Source organism: Oryza glaberrima, chromosome 7 (assembly GCF_000147395.1).
Source record: "Oryza glaberrima chromosome 7, OglaRS2, whole genome shotgun sequence".
Lineage (NCBI taxonomy): Eukaryota > Viridiplantae > Streptophyta > Magnoliopsida > Poales > Poaceae > Oryza > Oryza glaberrima.
Window position 1 is genome coordinate 13576950 of NC_068332.1, and position 23680 is coordinate 13600629.

Consider the following 23680-nt stretch of genomic DNA (forward strand, 5'->3'; position numbering starts at 1 on the left):
CTGGCCTGATCCATGTTGGCCGTCGCCTCGCCTGCAGCTCAGATCAACTAACTGCCTCAAATCCGCGGACGGACTTGTCTTCGTCTCGTGCTTGCGTTGCTTCTTCCGTCGCGCGTCGCGAGCCCACAGCATGCAACTCGAGACCGCGGTCAAGCACTACGCCAAGCTCAACTGCTCAGTTGCAGAGAGCAAGCCTAAGGCTCTGTTTCTTTCACCTTGAGATTATTATAATCCAGATTATTAGAAGTAAGTTGAAAAAAACAAATAACTTATTGAAGTAGCTTATTATAATCTGGAGCACAGCTTATTATAATCTAATAAGCTCATTTAGGTGAGCTTTTTCTAGATTATTGGGTGAAAAATTACCCACCATGCCACCCCACCTCCTCTTTAGACTTGCAAACCCAATAATCTAGGATCTAATAATATAGGAAAAAAACAACTAACCGCTTATTCTACCACATATTATAACATCTGACTCAATAATCTAGATTATAATAATTCCAAGCTAAAAGAAACAGGGCCTAAACTGATAGTACGCGGAATTTGTGTGTATTTCAAACAAGCTCGAATGATTTGATTTTATTTACAAGAAAATTTTCAAACGCAAGCCGGCCTTGTGTTATTATTCTGCTAGCTGCTGCTGCAATATAGTTTAACGTCGTTTTTTTCGAAAACTGAACCCGCAATCTGCATGCTGCACTAAAAATATTTCGGGGACATGAACAACCAAGTGAACCAACAACGCGACTGCTGCCACAGTGCCACTGTACTTTGTTTGTCGATTTGCTTCTTCTCCGATTAAGATCAGAATAATAACCCCCCTCCCTTTTCCACATAGCCCTCAAAGAAATATATATGCCTGTCTCACCAATTGATCTATTTAGACTATTTACATAGATATTAGCCATTTCGAATATAGATTACCATCTATTCATAACATTGAAAGTAATGCCCACACAATATAATCCAATAAATATGTTGTAGTAATTTTATCGAAACATATTTCTATGAAAAAATTGAAAAAAAAGAGAGGAGAAAATGCCATAAGTCTATGGAACATTATGCTCTTAATGCACCCAGCAAATCAAAACTTTAATTTACAGATAAAGACAAACAAATAGGTTGGTTACAAGGTGTTTCAGCTCACAGCCTCATACTCCCTATGTACAAATACAATTTAATTGATCCCCAAAAATTATGATACAGGAAGAAGTATTTCATAGTTCATTGCAAGAAAACAGCCTAGAAGTACTGTAGCTGCCAACACATAACCGAAAACTTAACACCACAAACCAAACAAACGAAGCTTGTTGGATCAAGCTGAAGAAAGGAAAACTGAAAAGTTTCCAGCACCTTATGAATAGAGGTTCCCAGCCCTGTAGAACAACGGTTCCTTCACATCCCTCAGAAAAGGCACCCCGAGCATAAACAGGAGCATCTTGACATGCGTGACGAACTCCCCACCTGTCGTCAGCTGCTTGGCGTGGAACCCAGCCCCGCAGTTGTATGAAATGTGGCAAAGCATCTCCATCCACACCGCAGCAATGAGCTCCCATCGATCGCCGGGTTCTTCAAGCACAAGCAAGTCCGACGATACCCGGCGAGCTCGATCGAGCACAGGGTAATAGTTATCAGCGAAGAAGGAGCTGTCCTCATTGCGAATATCCTCAATCACCTTCCTCCGGTCACCTCCAGATTCACCCTTCTCCCGCAGCCAGCTTAACACCTCATGGCAGCCCTTCCTGAGCACGAAATGTCCTTCGCTGCCAGCCATGACGCCGCAATCTGCAATTAGGTACATGGTGTACTCCGACAGGTTTCTGGTAGGGCCTCTCAGCTCAGCACCGCCGTCTTCATCCTCATCGACAAGCAAACATATATCTGTGATGATGTGCCAAAGAAGGACGCTCGACACAAATTCCAGGCCTTGGATGTTACTAACCTGAAGCACTTGCTGAGCTGCGCTACAGAGATGGTCTTCCTTCGCATCAACCACCCACTGAGCCCATTGGCCACGAAACCTGCCGACACCAAGGTCCCATTCCAGAACGCGCGAAGTGGATGCTATCTCCAACAGTTTGTCAAGGACCAGCTTCTTGACCTCAGGAGAGACACCAATACGCTTGATGGCCTTGTTGTCATCGATGCCGATGTAGCGCCTTGCCCGTCGTAGCAAGCCAGCGCCTGCCTGTTTCTCCCGGATGCATCCCTCAATCATGTTGTTCTGAGCCAGCTTTCCTGACCACTCTCCTCGGCTGTCAGGGTGGAGATGCCTGACCAAGCTGAGCAATGCTGCAATTACACCAGGGAACTTTTGGCACAGTGGGCATGTTAGGGGAAGAGTGATGATCGTCTTGTATGCCCAGCATGATGAGATGAATGACATGAAGACCGAGCATATCTCCAGAACAATGGCACCAACAAGCAGTATGTAAGATATGATAACATCAACTACATCATGTGCCTTTTGTCCAGCTCTGGCCCTCATGAACAACGCGAGCGCCACAGAGATTAGAGCAATTTTGATGATCAAGTGGAAGATATTACAAACTGGGACGATGTGGAAATGGCGCGTCCCAAACTTGGTGTACAAGTAGTCATAAATCAGGGAGAGATTGATCTCGGCCAGCTTGTATGCCATGTGGACAATATCCTCTGAAGATTTAAAAACCTCCACACTATTTTTTATCTCACTGATATCCTGCGGAAGCAGAGAAATTGAAGGTGTCATATCCATGAAAAAGCTAAGGCTTAGTCTGAAGCCCTCATTTGCTACAGCCAGGATGAACTCGAAATTTCTCTCCAGCTTCCTTTCAATAACATAGCACAGCTGACTATAATACCCCTGTGTGTCCCAGACGGCGTTGCTGGAGGCACGAGAAACAAGATTTGCAGTAGAGCTACTTGTTCCAGGTGCCACAGAGCCAGCTCTCCTGAGCACCCAAATTCTCTCGGCGTACTTAGCTGTCCCGAAGACAAACACAAGCACCATGGGAGCCACAAGCCGGCTGTTTCCTTGCAGTTGTTTGCTGACAACGTAGATAGCCGTCACCATCTGGGTGGTGAGGCTCAGCAGGTGGCGCTTCCAGAGCATGTTGTCCTCCATGGAGAAGGCCGTCATGGTCTCTTGCCCACCGAGGTGGAGCAGAAGGAAGGGTGCCCAGAAGAGGACTAGCTGCTGCTGGTTCCGTGGGTCAGAGGAGCCACTGGCACGTAGTGAGAGGCGGCCGAGGACATAAACCGCGACAGGGTCAGCTGAGAGGTAGGCAAGCCACAACAGCACACTGAGCACACAGGAGCTGTGGCGCTTGCGGAAGCCAGAGGAGAACAAGAGGAAGATTTGCAAGGAGAAGCTCGCCAGCAGCATGCACTGCAGCTCCCACTTGTTGATGAATTGTTGGGCCCGTGATAGTGAGCTGATGTAGTGTACCGGTAATTTAAAGGATTGAAAGAAAAATGAGAGTGAGAATGATTGGATATATGTTGTGTCCGATTTGATACTTCCTCCGTCCTATATGTAAGGGATTCTGGTTATGAATATGGACGATTCATAGTTAGAATCTCTTAGGGATGGGGGGAGTATGTTCCACAAGAAAGACAAGGGTGAATTTTTTTACATAAGTAAGGCATTCTATTCCAGAACATAGGAAAATTTTATTTTAATCATGTTCAACATATTGAATCAAGTCACCATATTTAGAAATGTTTTCCAACCAAACCAAACCTAACACTTAAATTTATGTCTCGTAGCAAATTCTTTCCCTATCTTTATATACTATCTTAAGTCGAATCCCAAAATATATTGCACACTAGTTACAATAAAGAAGTATTTTTAAATAAATTATCCATTGCATGAATATAAAGATTAAAGAACATAGATAAATACACAAGCATATGCTTTTTTTTATAAGCATAGTAGCCTTATAGCACTATACAGAATGAAGAAAGCCAAAAACACTATCTCGTTTGACTATAAAGTGTTAATAAGTGGAAGCCTCTAGTTTTGCTTTTAAGAAAAGACAAGTTCATATATTGAAAAAGAAAAAAAAACAGGACACAAATATCAGCCATGTAGCAGTGCTCATTTTGCGTTCCATTTACTATCTGGTTTAATAAATAAACTCAGCGGACGCCCTCCTATTTAATCAGGATATTAATTTTCAATTAAAATCCTTGATTATGGAATGTAATCCTTGCCATGTACAGATGTACTTAGCCAGTCAAACTGCTCGGTACTGATGCATGATGTTTCAGAGTACACGAGAGAGTAATCCCCCTGCAGAAAACTTAGAATGCCAATCGTTTCCTCTACGAATGTGGCTAAATCAACAAATTAGGGTGTGGGAGTATGAAATCCAGCAACCACCGATCATCAGGTGGTAATTTTACCCAAGCGGGGGATGAATTTGGGGGAGAAAGGGAGCAGGGCTCACCGATTGAGGATGGATCCATCGCAGGGTGTGATGCGACGTAGTGGAGGATAAGGAGTAGGAGGTAGGAGGAGATCCCCATGGTGGAAGAAGATAGCCTAGGCGCGCTTGTCATCGGCCCCCGTACCCGCCGGCGGCGGCGGCGGCGGCAGTGGCGGCGAGGGGTGAACTTGATCGACGGAGAATTTAACTATTTGTCACTTTTACGTTTTTCAGTTAGTTAAATACCTTTTTTAGTTTTAAATTTAAGAATTTGTCTTTAAAAGGAGAAGTTTTTGTGTTTTTTTTGTCACTTTTTTACTGTGGAGCGCCACATGTGCATGCCAGCGTGGACATGGTGCCCGAAATGACCAATCTAACCTTGCTAGCAATTGACTGAAATGTAGTAACAAAATCAATTGCTGTTCATTGCCACTTTGTTTATATGGACTCTTGGCTACAATATGTATAAAGCTCCAGTTCATCATCAAACTTCTCTTTAGGAAAATGTTTTTTAAAGCAACCCATATAAGAAAGTGCAAAGTTTCGTATTGATATAGTAGGAAAAAATTACAAGATTACAACCCTGAAAAATTATAACAAGTAAAAACAAAAACAAACACACCACTACCAGTCCATCACAAGATGGCAACTCCTCGCGCAACCCTGGAGAGAGTAATAGCACCAAACCAATCGTTGCTATTTGTGGCCCATTGCCACTAGACCAATAGTGGGGTTCCAAATGTCCCGCCAAACACAGACTCCGCACATAAGAAAGTCTACGAACTCCCAGATATCCTCATGTAGAGAGGTTGAGGAGAGTGAGAGGGCGAGAGACTAGGAGATCCACTCGTCCCTCACTCCAACCTGATGACAATAACCAAGAGGAAGCCGACGATTAAACTGAGTAAAGACAATCAAGGTGAGAAACGAAAAATCTCCTAAGCAACACCTCTAAGGAGAGGACATGATGGCAGATACACCATCTGCGCCCACCCAATGGATTAGGTTTTCACTTGGAGAGTCCTACCAAGGGTGGCATGGTGGCCGCTCAACAATGTCCTAAAGGGGCCAGGGGCGAAGCTTCAGTTATATCATTGGGGTCAGATGACCCCGATGGCATTCAATTGATCAAGTGTATTGTTCTGTATTTTGCAGCTAATGACCCCATGACCCCGGCTAGCCCACGCTGGAGCTCATGAAAACTGAAACAATACCGCTTCTTTCTTTGGAAGCACAATTTGTTAGCTGTGTTATGCTACTTTCAATCCACTATTAATGCTGCAATTAAACGTATTTGATATATTAATTAACTATTTATTTTAGCTATGTGCCATGTATATCAATGCATTAGGCCTATAGTTTTGCTAATCAACTACTAGATGTTACCTGTGTGTTTTATGCTACTCACTCCATCTCAAAATATGTTACGTCTAAATTCAATTTTATCTTAAAATACAGCTAAATTCCTATATATCATCTCATCTCAACCAATCATAATATTCCCCAATTTAATTTGTTCACCTACTTTCTTTTTTCAACCAATCATAACTATTTGATACCCTAGCATTAATCTCTTGAAAAAAGAGACGTAGATAGTTGTATTTTGAGACTGAGGGAGTAATAAACAACTTTTGGAACATACATGTCTCAGAAAACACATGGTTGTTATGCCCGGTTTTATATAGTCTTACCTTTCAAATTTTTGGATCTTAAAAACCTCATAAATTCTTATAGAATTTAGACTTTAAACATTTATTTTTTGCAAAGTGAAACAATCCAACTTACTCATAGCTCTATCTCTAATAGAGTTTTGAGCTAAAGATATCTAGCTACGAGAATAATTAGAGTTTCAAATACTACATTGTTACAAATAAAAGCCATGACCCCAGTGGCTCAAAATCCTGCGCCCCTACAAAGGGGGGTCACAGTGGCAGAAGGCATCGCCGCTGCCGATGGAGATCCCAAGCTAGGTTTTCATTTGCAGCACCCTTTCCCATATCTATCGTCGCCACCCCAAGCTCCATCACCCAGTCAAACCTCTGCCAAGTCATATCTCCGCCACAGTGGCGCCCCACCGGCAGCCAACTCCTGTCGTCGCCACCACGACCACTAGTCTCTTCACTCGCACCGGTCGCCTGCTGGCACCGGACACGTCGGCCTCTTGCTATGCCCATGCTAGCCTCCCTGCCCTGCCATCGCCAGCCCCGTAGGCCTTCCCGACGTAGCGCGTGTCGCCCACCCGCGCTCCACGCTGGATCCCTCCATGCGGACACCAGGTCTGCCTGGTCTGGTCATGGCGACGCCCCTCGCCGCGCCACCGCCCCACACCACGCCTCCACTAGGGCCCATGTCGGGAACCCCATATCCTGTCACGGTAGCGCCAGATCCAATGCCTCTCGCCGCACACGCGCCACAATGCCACCCTTTCTTCCCGCTGCACACCACGCCATCTTTGCTCGCGCCATGGTGCCGCCTTCTCTGCTCGCACACTGCTACATTGTCTTTCCCGTGCCAAAGGCAGGCTTTGCTAGGGTTTGGCCCCACCACCGCCATCCTGGCTCGCTGCAAGGCTTTCCGATGGTGAGCTCCGGCAGCAGCGAGGTGGAGTAGAGGGGGGAGGGGGCGGTGGCGGCAGCAGCTAGGGTTTTCCCCTAAGCCGCCTGCGTGCGGGAGACGCAGTGGACGTGAGAATTACTATCTGGATCTCGAAATTTAATTATTTTTCTTCAGAAAAATCATGCTGTGATTGGAGACTGCTTCCATTGCATTCACAAAATCAGTTGCAATGGTATGGTTGATGTTTATTGTTATGAGGTGGCCATTGATGATTCGAGAGACAACCTACTCAGTTGATGGTCCTTCATATTCAACACAATAAATTCTCTGAGAATATGAAATTGTAACAATAGCAGCAAGCAAGCACAAACCAACAAGAGCACTATCAATAGCAAAGATGGTGATGAGAATACTAGCCGCAGTACACTTGCCACCAATCAATTTCTCTCTTCCTTTTCTATTTCTTGAAGTTTATGTTGAGGCTATTTGACGAGGACATCACTAGCTCGGATATGACCATGTCTATCTTATGTATCCATCATGCAAAAGTGTATGTCTTATATGTGATATTTACATGTTATATATTTGAATACACGTTATTGCACTACGAATTTTGTGTGTTATCATTTGCAAAGGTACTGGCTTGGGTAAAGGGAAAGAGACTGAATGCAAGGAATACATGGATGATCAGATAAGTTGATTAGGGACAAAAGCAATACCTTCCACAAGTCTACTCCAAGAAGACAAGATATGAAGTTATACACGTTTCGGATTCAGTTTCAAGCTTTCTAACAGCATCAACTTCAAAAGGACCTAGACGTTGATCTCGAAGGAATCTCAAGGCATCAACTTCAAATAAGTTGATTCGGTTTTGACCATATAGTTTGTGTTGCGGCCAATATTGCTAGCACTTTCTCGGAATTTAGTTTTTGCTCACAAAATATTTTGCGTGAATTATATTTTTGATGTTTTAAAGCAATTCCTTGGTGTTTTTTTTTCAAACGAATGATACCTGATTACCAGTTTACTATGCATATGAAAGGAATTAAGGAAACATACGTGTACTTTGGAAGAAAGCATTTTAGAATGAAGTTGAAAATTGTTCTTTTTTGTTTTGAGGAAAGAAGGTGAAATTTTCACTAAATCATGTTGTCAGCTAATTGATTACTCAAGTTTATTTGATCAACCAGCAGGAGGACGACGGGCTGACAGCTTGACTTTGGTCGGTCTTCGCTTTGACGCTTTCCCCTCCTCGAATTCATGACTCTTATTCATTTCTCCCTGCCCCTTTCATCTCCAAATTTTATCCAAAACTCAAATTTTGAAAATTTGTGTCAGATTTGAAAGGCCTGAGCTAAAATTTTCGAACTTTTGAGTTTAAATGCTTCGGGATCTTTCTTTCTCACTGTGTTAAAGCACCTGATTCCCAGCCAGAGTTTGAAATTGTTTCTGTTCAGCTAGAAATCCCTGTAACCCTAGCTGTAAAAGTTTTGGACTTCAGAGTTCAGAAACTATGAACCGACGTCCAACCACCCTTCTACATTGCGCGAAAACCTGTTCACAACATCTAACCGACAAATGTTTTCAAATGAAAGATGACAACCATGGGCAACTTAAAAATTTGGCAAAGCTGGCAGTAACTCCAAATTAAATTAACCCATCTTCTTCACAATAAACTACCACTTGAACAACAGGATTAATAGATTAATTGCTTCGGTTTGTGTGGATTAGTTACCTGTTCTCAGCTGTAGGAGGCGGTTGGTAGCTTCCAAGGACGCCATCTTCTGCAAGCTCTCTGAACAGCCTCATCAATCTCACGTCTTCGGAGCAGAGACCTCTCGTAGAGAGCAAGGGATCAAGGAGAAGGGGGTTACCAGCATTCAGCAGCTGATGTGGTTTTCATTAAAGGTTGGAATGTCAGGTCGCTTGGCCGCTGGGTTATTCCTATTTCCTTGACTAACGTATTGCCAGTAAGTCGATGAGAAGTTTTAAAAAGCAAAGTCTTAGGCCGGGTTTAGCTCTCAACTTTTTCTTTAAACTTTCAACTTTTCTATATCACATCAAAACTTTCCAACACACATAAACTTCCAACTTTTTTCTTCAAACTTCCAATTTTAGTCAAACTTCTAATTTTTGCGTGGAACTAAACACACCCTTAATCTTTTTTAAGACTCATGTATTCATTTAATATAAAGTTTAGATACATGGTACATGAGTATGGATGAAAACGGAGCGGATACGAATGGATAATGCTCATACCATATTCATTTTCATATTTTTTGCCGGATACGGAAATGAATATGGATAGCTCGAATATGGAAATAAATACAAACTATCTCGATTACGAATAAGAGTCGAATATGATCGGACACGAATACGGAAACAATTTTTTCTCATAACACGAAAACCAACTCAACTTCTAATAGAAACAAATATCAACATATATAATTAACTCATTTTATATAAAATGTAGTATAATTTATAAATATTTTTAAAATTTTAAATGATATTAATAGTGTGGACCAATGTTAAGAGGTGAACTACTATTAAAAATATAGAAAGGTATATTGAAGGTCATAGAGTTATAAAGAAATAGGGTATGTCTTATGGCTTCTGCGGATATCCGAATAGCACTGTTCACCGGATATCCGAATTATTATCCGTATCCGCTGAAAACCCTGATACCATATTCGTATCTGTATCCGAGAGAAAATATCCGTATTTGTATCCATATCCGAACTATCCGAGAATTATCTGAGCCGAAAGGTATCTGTATTCGTTTTTATCTGGAGCAGACGGAAACTATCCGCTCCGCTTTCATCCCTACACATGAGCATAAACGGCCAAATTGAGCATACATTGGAAATTTTGGATGAAAGGACTTAAAAAGAACGAAAAATAAGCAATAGGTGTTTACACCCAAATTTGGCACCTAGACTCAAAATAAGGAAAATTGCCAACATTTGGGAAAGTCTCTGGTTTCTTCCACGGGGCCGGTCTGACCGGCGGCATGTGGCCGATCAGACCGCGGCCTGAGGGCCCGAGTCTGTTTTCATCGGGTCTCAGGATTTCTTACTCGGGAGGTTATGTTTCGGTTTCCTTTGGTTTCTACCCCGAATTGGACGTGGAGGAGGGCCTGTAGGAGGCAAGACCAATCCCTATAAGGGACAAGGCCGGTTCAATTGTAACATACAACACACAATCTACATACAAGCCTATTGAATCGCTTTTTCAATATTTTCAATCTATTTCTAGTTTAGTTCATCCATATTTGTCGATTTCTGCCGTAAATCGTTCGCGTTCGTTGCGAGAGTGCGAGATCCTTTGTAGGTTTATCCAGTCTTCCGTTTGCCTACGAGACAGGTAGTTATCCATCGTTCTATCTAAATCGGCCCCGCTAGCCTGTTTAATATATCAAAACCCATCTTGATCTAGCTTTTTGCTAGATTGGGGTGGTTGGCGACTTCATATCACCGCAAGGCATTTAGGTATTCGATCGTGATTATCTTCTTGCCAAAAAAGTTGCCAACACGATTTTTAGCGATTCCATATCACCGCAAGGTGTTTAGGTGTCCGATCATGATTATTGTCTTCTTGTCAAAAAAAAAAGTTGCCAACAATAAGCTCCTTCGTCTGCTTGTTTCACACGACCGGCGATCCTGTTTGTGTCAACGATGATGGTGAAGATGATAGTATGGCAAGCTTCAAAAGATAGAGCCGAGGAGCGATCCCAGTCGGGGCCTCCGCTATGGAGGTTGAAGCTACCATGGCCAAACCAACAAATCAAAGCTGCCCTTTGCAGATCCGACAGCGACTCTGAAGAAAAAGAATGCCGCTCTTGTGGAGTGGTTGCTGCGAGAAAGTTGAACAACCAACACAACCTCTTTGCAAGAGAAACTATTGAACTTCGAGCTGTATACGCAGAAAAGTAGTAGGGCGTCTAGAGCTCACTGGTGGTCGCCAGCAGCCAGAGAACATATGCCAAAGCAAGCTTCAGTAGGTCCATTCATGGCCAAAGAACTTCGGGACGAAGGAGGTAGACGCCACCATCTGCTTCGATCTGCAGAAGAAAAGGAAAAAAGCAAGACCCACAACAGGATTTACCCGACTACGAGACAAGCTCGACATGCCACCGGAACCCTCCCCCCCCCCTTTCCCGGCGACCAACGGCCACCGGAGATGGAGAGGAGAGGGGATCCGGCAAGGCGAGAAGTAGCGCTGGAGAGAGCCCTTCAGGGGAAGCACCGAGAGAGAGACTTCGAGAGAAAGGTTAGTCTTAATCCATTTTTATTAGTTTCTTTCAAACGTAAGCAGAGACAAATATCACAGTAACTTTCAAATAAGCCTAGAATATGAAGGATATGATGGCATGATCTTGCATACCTATTATAAATACAATGTAACGGCAGTGTGAGTGTAGCTCAAGTAGTTAGGTTTCTTGCGGTGGAAACTGCCTGCCTAGATTTAAGTCCTAGACTTGACATGGGTGCTCGCATTTATCGTTATTTATTCTTTCGGTGTAGGTGTTCAGTGGTAGGCGACGTACTTATTGGCAGCGAGACACCCGTGATGATTTTATCAATCTCAAGATATGCCGACCCAGTTTTTTGAAAGTACCCATAAGGGTAGGGTGCATATGCATGTGTGTGTTTATAGAGTTGAGTGCGTGTTGTAAGCGCATGTGTTTGTACTGTGATCTAAAACAAATGTAAGGAAAAATATTCCCCAAAAGGCTTTAAATTTGTGCCATTTGATTTTAGGCTTCCATAAGACAATCTAATTTTAAGGTTATTGGACAAAAGACACTCCGGCCATTATATTAATGTATTCTTTTCCAAGGATAAAACTTTGTAAAAGACAATTTAACACTTGATCGACCTTCTAAATGGAGAGATAAAGTGCCCTGAAGTAAATGCCAAAAATGTAAAGTTTCATGTAGCATATCTTGCCTAAATGTAACTATGGCGCAAAGTAGTAAAGATTTTCCACTTCGGCCAAATCGTGACCCTGATCAACGAGATACAGATTTTCCACTTCGGTCACACCGGCCTCACATAGGGTTATAAAATTTGTCATAGTAAACGCATGTGTGTACACACTTAGGAGTAGCAATTTATTAGATAGAGAATAGACATAAATCCATGGTGCTCTTCCTATTGAATCTCATCCACTTTCACACTATATATCCGGATTGCACAACAGGGAGTAGCACTAGTACAAATGACAGCATTTTGAAACTAGTCAAAATGCAAAACAAGTATATAAACAACTGATCGGTCGATTACCATACAGTACATTTCTTATATCCCTCCGTTTCTAAATATTTGATGCCGTTGACTTTTTTAAACATGTTTGATCATTTGTCTTATTAAAAAATTTAAGTAATTATTAATCTTTTTTCTATCATTTGATTCATTGTTAAATATACTTTAATGTATACATATAGTTTTACATATTTCACAAAAGTTTTTAATAAGACGAACGGTTAAATATGTTTACAAAAGTTAATGGCGTTAAATATTTAAAGACAGAGGGAGTATATCCTTGTTCTTTATATTTGTAGTTTACACAGTATATTATAGCTTAGGATTTTGCCACCATGGAATAGTTTCCGCTGCCAGGACCCGCTCTTGAGATGGCTGGAGAAGTTTCGAGATTGAAAGTGGAAAGGAGTTTAATTTCGTCAGCATATATCGCTTGCTCAAGCCAAAGAAAATAAATTTGCTTGTTACTAATAGTAATTAACAGTGTATAAGGGTTAAGGAGAATGAAATTTTACTTGACAAGTGCCAGCCACATAGATCGTGTAGCGCCGTAGAAGATGAACGACAGGAGAGTCAGAACTATACTGTCTATTGCCAGTAGTTAAAGGTCAACCAGGTTTTAATTATAGCTAAATTACCAGCTTACAGTTTTTTCATGTAAAAAGAAAAAGAAAGCACACAATTCATAATGACCATATTTTGAGCGAAGGACAACACAAGTGAGTGTTTTCCACTTTAAATAAGAAATTAAATTAGTTGCATGTGTTATGATAAAAGGGATCCCCAGCTGGCTCAGTTGGCGTTTTGCATCTTTGAACCACCGTTAAATTGATCCATATCAAGTAAAATTGAAACAGAGAAAATCATTACGTGCCATCAACAAAGTCCACATTATCTACTCTAGGGAACTCTCTCGTTTCTGCTCTATGCACGACGTTCGGATTGCTTGTTTTCTTCCCTTTATACCATTGACTTTACTGGTTGCAGTGACCTAAATAGTACTATAAGATCCTAAGTTTAAATCTCTAAAGAAATGAATTTCAGATTTGGTTATTTGAAAGACTAAGTTCTCATTTTAAATTCAAATCTTAATAGGATTGAATTTCAGATTTGATTAGTTGAGAGCCTATAAGTTCCCTAATTAATAAGATTAGATATATCCGGTTGGAGCTGCTGTTAGAAAAAAATCATGGGGGAGGAGAGAAGTGGCTTAAGAGTCACGTTTAAATCCTCGGGATGAATAAGTTACTAAAATGAATTTTTGAATGGAATTTGACAAGAAACAACACATGGATAAAGAAAATGATTAATTGGATTAAGAGAGAGAGAGAGAGGGGGGGGGGGTTTGTTAATTAAGGATACTGAAAAGGTAGCGCTCCCACCAGTCCATGACGTACAGCCCAACGGTGACGTTGTACAGGAACAGCTTCCTGCCCATTCAACTCATCTCCTTCGTAGTATTGTACTCGATAGCTGTTCTCTCTCACTCTGTGTAGAAATTGAAGAGGCATGTTGGTGTGTTGGTATTTATAACTGGAGGAGGCAGCAGCAAAGACCTTGCCATTTGCCAAGCTAGCCATAACCAACATTTTTTGAAACACCCATAGCCAACTGAATCTCGGCAGGTTTTTCTTCTTCTCACACTTGGGACACCAACTGAATGCAGCCTTGCTGCAATATTTTTATTATTAAAATCTGATCTCTACATCCAAACCGGTCTACATCCAAACCGGAGGTATACGCCGTATATGTAATCTTTGCTGCAATATGATATGCTAAGGAGAATCGGCTATGGAGTTATGGATCGAAGTCGTCGCAAGAGAGGATAAGTGACTGTTCAGTACTCCCTCCGTTTCACAATGTAAGTCATTCTAGCATGTAAGTATTTATATTGATGCTAATGAATCTAGATATATAAATATGAATGTGAAAAATGTTAGAATGACTTACACGAAACGGAGGAATTACGTACCTACTCGAATCTGAACTCGCCTAACTAGCACGACTTTTTCCTGTTTGACATGCTATTAGAAATTTTCATGGTTACAACTAATTACCATGGGGCAACCGGGGTACGTTAGAAATTTAATGAAGGGACCAAATAAACTAATTCATGTATGGAGGGGAAGACTATACTTTGTTAATCACTTGACTTTTCTCCCCCTAAAAATCTCAGTCCACACCGGGTATAAACCTAAATCACACTTACGGTTACGGCTAGAGCAACCGAAATCTTCCGAAAAGCTAATTGCAGTTAATTGACTTATCCATGAATTCAATTGCTTTCAAGGATTAAGCCACTCGCAACTGATGCTTGTGAGTTCGGATGGGGTGTTGAGACGACATGCGGAACTAGACAAACCGTTAGCACATAATTAATCGAGTATTAATTACTATGTAATTAGAAATTAGATTTGTTTATTTTTTTAAGAAGCTTCTATATAGAAAAAAAGAGTAAATTGCATTGGTGGTACACAAACTTATTAGGTGGGTGCAAGTTAGTATATAAACCTGTAAAATGCTTGTTTCGGTGCACGAACTTGTCTAGTTTATGCAAATGAGACCAAAATAGCTTGTCAATGTTAATTTTATAAAGCTGATCTTAATTAGGATGTGACGTATAGTGAGTATGCATAAGACATACAATATTTATAAGGAAAAAGTACGAATTACACCCTCGAACTATCGTGGTCGACCGAATTACTCCCCTGAACCACAAAACCGGACATTGCTCACCCTGAACTTTCAATACCGGACGAATTACCTCCCTCGACCTAATCTAGAGCGGTTTTATCCTACGTGGCGTACGCGCGGCAATCCAGTCAGCATTTTTTTAGAAAAATGGTGGGGTCCACTTGTCATGCCTCCACCTCATCTCTTCCTAGTTTCTCTCTCACGTAATCTCTCTCTTGTGCGTGCGGGCGGCGGACAGCGGTGCGCGGGGTCAGGGGGCGGACGGTGGACGACGGCAGCGGGCACGAGGCGAGGAGGTCGGGGTGGACGGCTGCGCGGCCGCGAGGCGAGGAGGTCGGGGTGGACCGCTACGGCGGCGACGGCGGAGGGGGACGGCGAGGAGGAGGCTTGATGATGGACCTCAGGAGAAGGATGGAAGGGAGACGCGCGATAGCATCCGTCCGGTCCGTCGTGACCTCAATCCGCCGACTCCCGTCGCCGGTGCCACTTGATCCGCCGTCACCATGATTGCCACCTCCCTGCCGCCAGCCGATTCCCTCTCCCACCCTCGTCTGCCGCTGGCTTGATCTACCTAGACACGCGGGCGCGCCCGCCGCCGCTCCATGTAGCGCCCCGCTCCACGTGCACGCGCGCCGTGGCTCATCGGCAGCTCACCAGGGCAAGCGACGGCGGAGGCGGAGTGGGCAGCCGGCGTTGGAGGCGGAGTGGGCAGCCGGCGGTGGCGAGCGGCTAAAGCGGAGGCAGAGCTCGCCGGGGCCGGGGGAACCGATGGCGGAGGCGGAGTGAGCGGCTGGTGGCGGAGGCAGAGTGGGTAGCCGGCGGCGGAGGCGGGTGCTGGCGAGTAGGGCAGCAATGTCTCTCCGACCTCTTGGTCCTCCTCATCGACAAACGCCACGGCCGCCGCGGGTGGGACGGCGACACCTCCTTCCTCTCCTCCCACCGCAACCGGGCGTCACCGTCCTACTCGTCATCGTCGTCCATGGCCAGACCACGCCGCCGCGCTCCAGGCCTAGCAGCGTCGCGTGCGCACAAGCGGGCACTCGGCAGCGGCGACACTGTGTTGCTCCTCCCTCCATCAGCGCCGCCACCCTCTGCCGTCGACCACGCCAAGGACACCGCCAACGCCGCCCTCTCCCTCGGCGCCAAGCCCGCCTCCTGCGCCCACGTGCCGTCTTCCCGCGCCCCCTCCCGACCGCTGCCACGCGCTGCTATGCGCGTCGAGAGAGAGGGAGAGAGATTGAGAGGAAGAGGGGAGATGGGAGATGAGAGAGTTATATGACAGGTGGGCCCCACCATTAAAAAAAGAGAAAATGCTGTCTGGATGACAAAACCGCTCTCATTGGGTCGAGGGGGGTAATTTGTCCGGTATTGAAAGTTTAGGGTGAGCGATGTCTGGTATTTAGGTCTAGGGGGGTAATTCGGTCGATCGCGATAGTTCAGGTGTGTAATTCGTAATTTTTCCTATTTTTTATAAATTTGGTCTCTACTTTATCCTTCATCATGAAAATAATGAATTTCATATATTTTTAACCCTTATATCATTGCTCGGGCTTTTTTTCTTTTACTACCATCACTATATCCATTCTATTTTTACTGAAGAGGGTGTATGTCTAATACAAACCTTCTCGGATATATGTTTACGTAGTATCCTAATCGGCCCCTAAATCAATAAGATTAGTGTTTTTTTCGCCTTTCTCTGCACGCACCAGACAAGTTCATGCACCAAAACAAGCATATAACAAGTTTGTGCACTAGATTGCACCCACCTGACAAGTTCGTGTACTAGTGACGCAATTTACTCTAGAAAAAAATTACACGAAATATGCCATTCACCAGTTTCCGAAACACGCTAACGGAGAGTGCCGTCACGTGTATATACTACTTCCTCCGTTTCTAAATATTTGACGCCGTTGACTTTTCTAAATATGTCTGACCGTTTGCCTTATTTAAAAAATTTAAGTAATTATTAATTCTTTTCCTATCATTTGATTCATTATTAAATATACTTATATGTATACATATAGTTTTACATATTTCACAAAAGTTTTTAATAAGACGAATAATTAAATATGTGCTAAAAAGTCAACCGTGTTAAATATTTAGAAATATATTTAGAAATGGAGGGAGTATATGCCTAAGCAAGCTTTATTTACCTTTGTTTTGTTTCAGAAACAAACTGTATACGGAGTCAGACTTGACGTGCATCAGTATAGCGTAATCAAGTGAAAGGTAGAGTTTGGACTAACCAATACTCCCTTCGTCCCGTTGATTTTTTTTAGCAAATGTTTGATCGTACGTCTTATTTAAAAAAAATTTATGAAATATGTAGAACTATATATATACATATACATAAAAGTATATTTAACAAATGAATCAAATGATAGGAAAAAATTAATAATTAATTAAAATTTTTGAATAAGACGAACGATCAAACATGTTTAAAAAAATTAACAACGTTAAATATTTAGAGACGGAGGAAGTAGTATATTGTCAACTCATGATTTGGACTGATAAATAAATGAATTAGATTTTGTGAACGATAGAAACTGATCGATCGAGTTCATCCTACAGTTCCCTACAGGTTATGCAGATTGTCAGCACTCGTTCTTTGACGGGATCGTGCACGTCCAATTAATGAACTATATCTCTTTATATCTTCCCGATCGAGCATGCACGTACGAAGTCCATGGCTCCATGCACCGGAGTTGCCGAATCCATCCCTAGTCATGAACAGATGAACACAGCAATATAAGTATAATATCCCTCCGTCGACGCCGTTGCCTTCTTAATTAACGATTGACCATTTATTTTATTCAAATAAAAAATATTTATGTCATGCTTGAAAAACATTTGATGATATATCAGGTCACGATAAAATAAACGATAATAATATAAATTTTTTGAATAAGACGAATGGTCAAACGTTGATAAAAAGTCAATGGCGTCATACATTAAAATAAAAATAATGAGAGAGTATGTATTATACATTGAGTCAAACTTCTTGATCCCACAAGTCATCAAGCCCTACCTATCAACGGTGGTCAACACACCGGTCAATGCTCCAGATATCATAACAGTTAAGAGCAAGGTCAATAGAATAGCCAATAGTTAGCTATAAAAATTATCACATCATTTATAATCAACTTTTGTAATTACATTGTATAGACATGCAATATACGATACATAACTCCGTAGACAAGCATGGTGAAAAGCTATTGGCATGAAACGCGTGTGCAAAAAGCCAGTCTAATAATAGAACTAATTAACTACGTGCAATAAATCTATATTAGATCTAACATATATAACATATAATAGGTTACCTTATTTTTTTTCCTCCTCTCTCTCACCATTGCGAGGGACTGACGATGTCGGTTTTCTCTTTTCGTAAGAAGCTCTAATAGCTAGTAATGGTTTCAAAAGTCATTTCTTACTCTTCAGTGTTTTTTTAGGGAGAGTTCTTTTCAGCCCATAGGTTTTGGCTGATTAGCTATACGCAAAATGAGAAACCCAATTAGCATATGATTAATTGATTATTTATTTATTTTTTAATGCATCATTTATATAAAAAGTTTTCTCATGAAATATATCGTTCAACAGTTTGAAAATCTTACTTAAAAAAATGATGAGCTGCTAAGCTTAATTAGCTCTCTATGACAGGCCTTAGTACCAGAACTTTCCTAAGATTTGTTGGATGGATTTAGTGCTCTAGCTTGATTGCTTGGTGGAACTTGGAGTTGAAATGGGATGGAATTTTATTTCTCCAGATCTTTGCGACTTTCAAATCTTTTTTCTTTGTATTCTATAAAGCTTGTTGTAATCGCATCAGTTTCTCCGATAGAAATGGGAGGGGGCAGCCTCTCTAGTTAAAAGAAATATAAAATCTCTCTATATCCTCTGCTAGTGAGAAGATGTCATGTCTTCCCTTGTGTGAGGACAACACTAGCTTGGATATATCTATGGCTACCTTATATATGCATTAATCAAATAAGCATTCTTTTTTGTAAGATTTGTGTTTTATCTATTTGAACAATGTTACTACACCAAGAGTTGTGTGTTCTCACATTTGCAGAGATACTTGCTTGGGTGAAGGGAAAGAGACCGAACACAAGAAATACATAGAAGATCAAGGAAATTGATTGGGGACCAAACCAAAATCAGTCTACTCCTATATTACCACATCACTTTTGGTCCATAGAAGATAAGAGATGAAGTTTTGCATGTTTTGAATTCAGATTCGAGCATCCTGATAGCATAACTTCAAACGAACCTAGCTGCTAGCTAGCTCGTTATCCACGCTGGAAAGCAGTTTGGGCAGGGCAAGTGGCTTGTCCCATTATGAAGAACAGAGCCCTGGGATCACCCTTAATCCAATTCATATATTGAGGTTGAACGACATGTTAAGGTTGGACTTTGGTCCCCTACTCTCCCCCTTCATGAATGATGAGACTGTTATCTACCTGGGGTAGACAACTAGCACTAGAACGGGATCGCTTATCTCTAACGGGCTGAAAGCCTCATCACTATCGGGTAAGGCCCCCATCAGTGGGCAAAGGTCACTGATGTGAGAAAGTATTTCAATCGGGCTAAAGCCTGTCACGGATGGATGCTATCTCAATCGGGCCGACAACCAAGCCCGTCACAGATCAGTATGACCAGTCAAACCACCGTAGTTAGGAGCCCGTCACGGATGAGTAGTCATCTCCATCGGGCATTTAGCCAGAGCCCGTCACCGATAGGTTTGACCCCACTTGTTGAGTCAAACTAGTCCCGGTTCGGATGACTTATCTCTATCCGGTGTATTCTAAAAGCCCGTCATGGATGACTAATCTCTAACGAGCTTGACTCTATAGCCCGTCACGGATGAGTTATCTCTTTCGGGCATTAGCTAAATGCCCGTCAGGGATGAGTTTAGAACAAAAAAAATAAAATTTGTCTTTTTGGCTAGCCTCAGGCCTTTGCTAGCCATGCCCGCTGCAAAAATGACAGAAGCATATATATACATAGTCCCATTCCCAGCAACCCCATTCCCAGCATCAATTCACATATACCATCACAGCCAATTCATATAGACCCATTCCCAACATCACATCAGCCAATTCACATTTATATTCCATCACAGCATAGCCAATTCACAAAATCAAACACATATACATTCACATCCACAACCCATTCACATATATATGTCATTCACATCCTTTTTTCTCTCCAAAACCGCCGACATGCATCAAAACCTGCAAAACTAAGTTACTCTGAAGAATATAAATGTATTACAAAGAATATTTACAAAAATCAAATGTTTGTCGCATATGCATTGCAAATGTTCTGCCATTCCGAGATGAGCTAACTAGGACTTCACTCTAAACATCCCTTTCGGTGACACAATATCATCTAGTATGAATTGTGCTATCTCCTCTCTGATGATTTCGAAGTTGATTTCCGGAATCCTTGAAATAAATTCCTGCATGTTCGGCGCCAAGTTAGTGTACATACTTGTAAATTTATCGTCCTATGTGTGTATAAACAATTGAATTACACACCTTAGGGTCGAGCAATGTCACCTTTTCTGCAAAGCTCCTCATGTTATGGCAGACATGGAACCCGCACTGGTCGCCAACTTGTTGACGTATTGGGAATTCTTTCTTGTGACCAAGTTTGGGATGCCCATCCTTATGCCTCCCGCCTCTTGCCACGTATTGGTCCCATGCCTCGTTCAAGGCAGATTCGATGGCCGACCAATCGTATATTTCTAGCTTGATATTGGAGTTAAGGTAGTGTGCCCGGCTCCACTTCGGCGTTATTACTAGAAGAATCCAATGTCGCCTGCAAAATTATTAAATTGCCAGTTACATACTACAGTTGTACGCGTCTAGTATTTGAGTATAAGTACGATACACGCTTACTGTTGATTGTAGGCACACATAATGAAGTCCTTGTCTTGACGGGCAAATAAGCAGTCCTTGATATAGCCCACCATGTTTGCTTGATCGTTTTTCAGCGTTGTCTCGTTGACGACAGCTGGATCGAGTAAGGCAACATGGGGTGCTTTACAATGGACATGCTTCCAGGTTAACCTACGAGCAAGACAAGAGTCAGGGTAAGCTTAATTTGTGGACAGTCACTACCATATCGCGTACCAAGAAATACTTACAAGGAGTAGCACTTAAGGAGGTTGGAGTCGATCGCTCGCACCCTGTAGAGGTCCCATAGATCTTTGAAGTCTACGGCGATGAAGGCAGTAGGCCCGAGGAACGGCTGACCATCGTGTTGGCCCAACATGGAGGTCTCTCTATTCTTCCTCCTTGCGTTGGATTTCTCCATGTAGTACCCGTGCAACTCCTTGCATCCAGGGCCCATCTTGAATAAGGCATCGTCTCCGACCAATGGCATGCCCAATGTGAATTCGGCTGGAGGCTTTGGAGGAGCTACTGGCGCCTTGCCAAGATCAAGCTTCTTTGGGGCTAATAGCACCTTTATTTTTCCTCTCCCTGTTCCAGCAGCTTTTCTGCGTATATCAAGCTTGGGTGGAGAAGATTTCATCCTCTTGCTCCTTTTGGCAGGAGGGGGAGGTGTGGCCTGCTGTCAACCTCCATACCGTCGTCCCCAAAATCAGTATCATACTGTAATTGGAGATCTTCATCTCTTTTTTCAACGGCAGGAGGGAGAGATACAACAGTTTGATGGGGACGCGTCGGCGGCGGACGAGAACTTGGCGCTGGCCTTGGAGTTATATTGATCTCAATGCTGTGCTTGGGCCATTGAATAAAGGTCCCACGTGCAGCTCCAAGGGTCAGAATCTCGTCATTAGGTGGGTGTGGGATAGTGTAACCAACCCAATTGGGCTTCACTAAGTCCACCTGAACTTTGGCATTGCCGGCTAGCAGATGCGCCCCATGCACTCGGGTCTCTGGTGTAGGCTTGAAAGCTTGACCCTCTGCAACAGGAATTGCAAATCCTGGTGTCACCCTAACGACTAGGGTACACGATGTGGGTTCCTGCGATAGATTCATTAGTGTCCTTAGTATATGTTGCAATGTATTGTGGTGCTAATACAATATATGCGTTATTAAGTTGTTTTTACCGTTATGTGGTCCATCGCGGCGGGGCCTTCAGGCTGTTCTGCCGGAGCCTTAGTTGATGCGCAGCTGCTACGCCTCTGCGTGGGGCTCACTTGTACTATGGGATCAGGAGTGGCATCGGTCGACCTATCCCTGATGCGTGCCTCCATCTGAGCCTCCATACCTAACAACTCGGCAGTGAGCTCTTCTCTAAGCTCTTCTTTAAGCTCCTCCTGAAGTTGGGCCTTAATGCGTGCAGCTTTTTGCGCCTTGGAAAGCTTGTGCTTCTTGTACTGCCACGCATATTGGGGAAACCCAAACTTCCATGGAACATTGGAGCCAATGCCCCTTGTTCATCCATGGTGTTCTTCGTTTCCCAACGCTTTCTTGAGGATGTCATCCTCGCGTTTTTGTGAGCAGACCACTTGGGAGGCCTGTCTCTCAGCATTCAGTTTGACCTGGGGTACAGTTAGGACGCGTTAGACGAAGAATACGATACAACATAATGAAACTTATTCTATGTGTTCAACTTACGATTTTCTGGTACACCGCTTGATCTTCGGGATTTGGGAACGAAAGAGTTCCGTCACTATTCTTCTTCACCCTTGCCCTTGCCCGCTGGACCGGGATATCAGCAAGCACTTGCGGGGTGTTAGATTCCGCTGTAGCTTCATCCTCCTTGTCCCATTCTGCCTGTTTCCCCGCGTAGCCTCCGGTGCCAAGCCGGTGCGGGTGAAGGTTCCTTGCCTGCAGATCATGGTAGGCCTGGCTTTTTGCCCGAGACTCTTTCGTTGATTTGGCGATATGGAACTCATCCCACACGGGTCGGGTGATGAATGGGTATTTCCCAAATGGTTCTGGCTAGGCGGGGTTGAGGACGTACTCTGTGACCAGCGTTGTCTTGAAATTTTTCCAACAATTCCCCATCTTGTGGATAGCCTGCCGCTTGAGTTCTGCCTCGGCCTCTGTAGGGTATCGGAACCTTTCCTTGAACTGCCTCCAGGCCTCTTCTTTTTCTTCATGAGGGACCAGATCGATGTGGTCCTTGAGAATAGTGAAGTTCCTCCTCCCTAGGACTCCGCATATCGTAGGGAACTTTTTAACAGCTTTCATCGGAGCCGTCGGATATCCAACATTGTCCACCTTTGTTATGGTGTAGACTTCCTTAGGAATCTTATTCTGGGTCCTAAAATTCCGGCTCGAAGTAGTCCCAGTAGTGGTCGTCGACATCGGTTCACCTTGCTGCGACATGTCCTATGTCACTGTTGTACGGGGAGAAAATACTTTTTAAACACAAAATTGCATCTACACACATTCTCTGATGGTTTGATATACCTCTATCTCCTACCTGCGTTCGCCTCGTCGACAGAACCATAGCATCCATGCTCAATAGGGCCAGAGCACCTGGGAACTCGACCTCGACATTAGTATCCCACTCGAACTTGCAATCAATGTCAAGTGGGATATGGATGTCGAGGTCGAGATCCCGTCTGCTTTGGCCCTAAGGAACATGGATGCAACATATCTGCTGACGAGGCGGACGCAGATAGAACACACAGGCAACCAAAACCCTTCCTATCCAGGATCCCTAACGTTATCATCAGCAAACTCCTAGATTGCGTCCAAGATCATTTCGTTAGGGAACCCTTATTCCCATAGATACAACAACCATCTTTGGATACTGAATTTATGAGAA

The 23680-nt window shown here is 43.1% G+C and overlaps 1 protein-coding gene across 1 annotated transcript; it reads right to left on the minus strand.

Annotated features, from left to right (window-relative positions):
• Nucleotides 1-1099: 1099 nt before the first annotated feature.
• LOC127780203 (uncharacterized) lies at nucleotides 1100-23235 on the minus strand. Its single transcript, XM_052307143.1, has 9 exons — nucleotides 22876-23235; nucleotides 22519-22731; nucleotides 22008-22277; nucleotides 21760-21921; nucleotides 21078-21502; nucleotides 20830-21000; nucleotides 20467-20749; nucleotides 8707-8858; nucleotides 1100-3419 (listed from the first exon to the last, which is right to left on the minus strand). The coding sequence occupies exons 1-9, from the start codon at nucleotides 23233-23235 to the stop codon at nucleotides 1358-1360; spliced, it is 4098 nt and encodes a 1365-aa protein (XP_052163103.1). The 3' UTR covers nucleotides 1100-1357.
• Nucleotides 23236-23680: the final 445 nt, after the last annotated feature.

Coding starts and splice junctions, on each gene's coding strand:
- LOC127780203 (XM_052307143.1), bottom strand. CDS start 23,235: ATGTCGCAGCAAGGTGAACCGATGTCGACGACCACTACTGGGACTACT. Junction 22,732..22,875: donor AAAATTTCAAGACAACGCTG/GTCACAGAGTAC, acceptor CATGATCTGCAG/GCAAGGAACCTTCACCCGCA. Junction 22,278..22,518: donor AAGCGGTGTACCAGAAAATC/GTAAGTTGAACA, acceptor TATGCGTGGCAG/TACAAGAAGCACAAGCTTTC.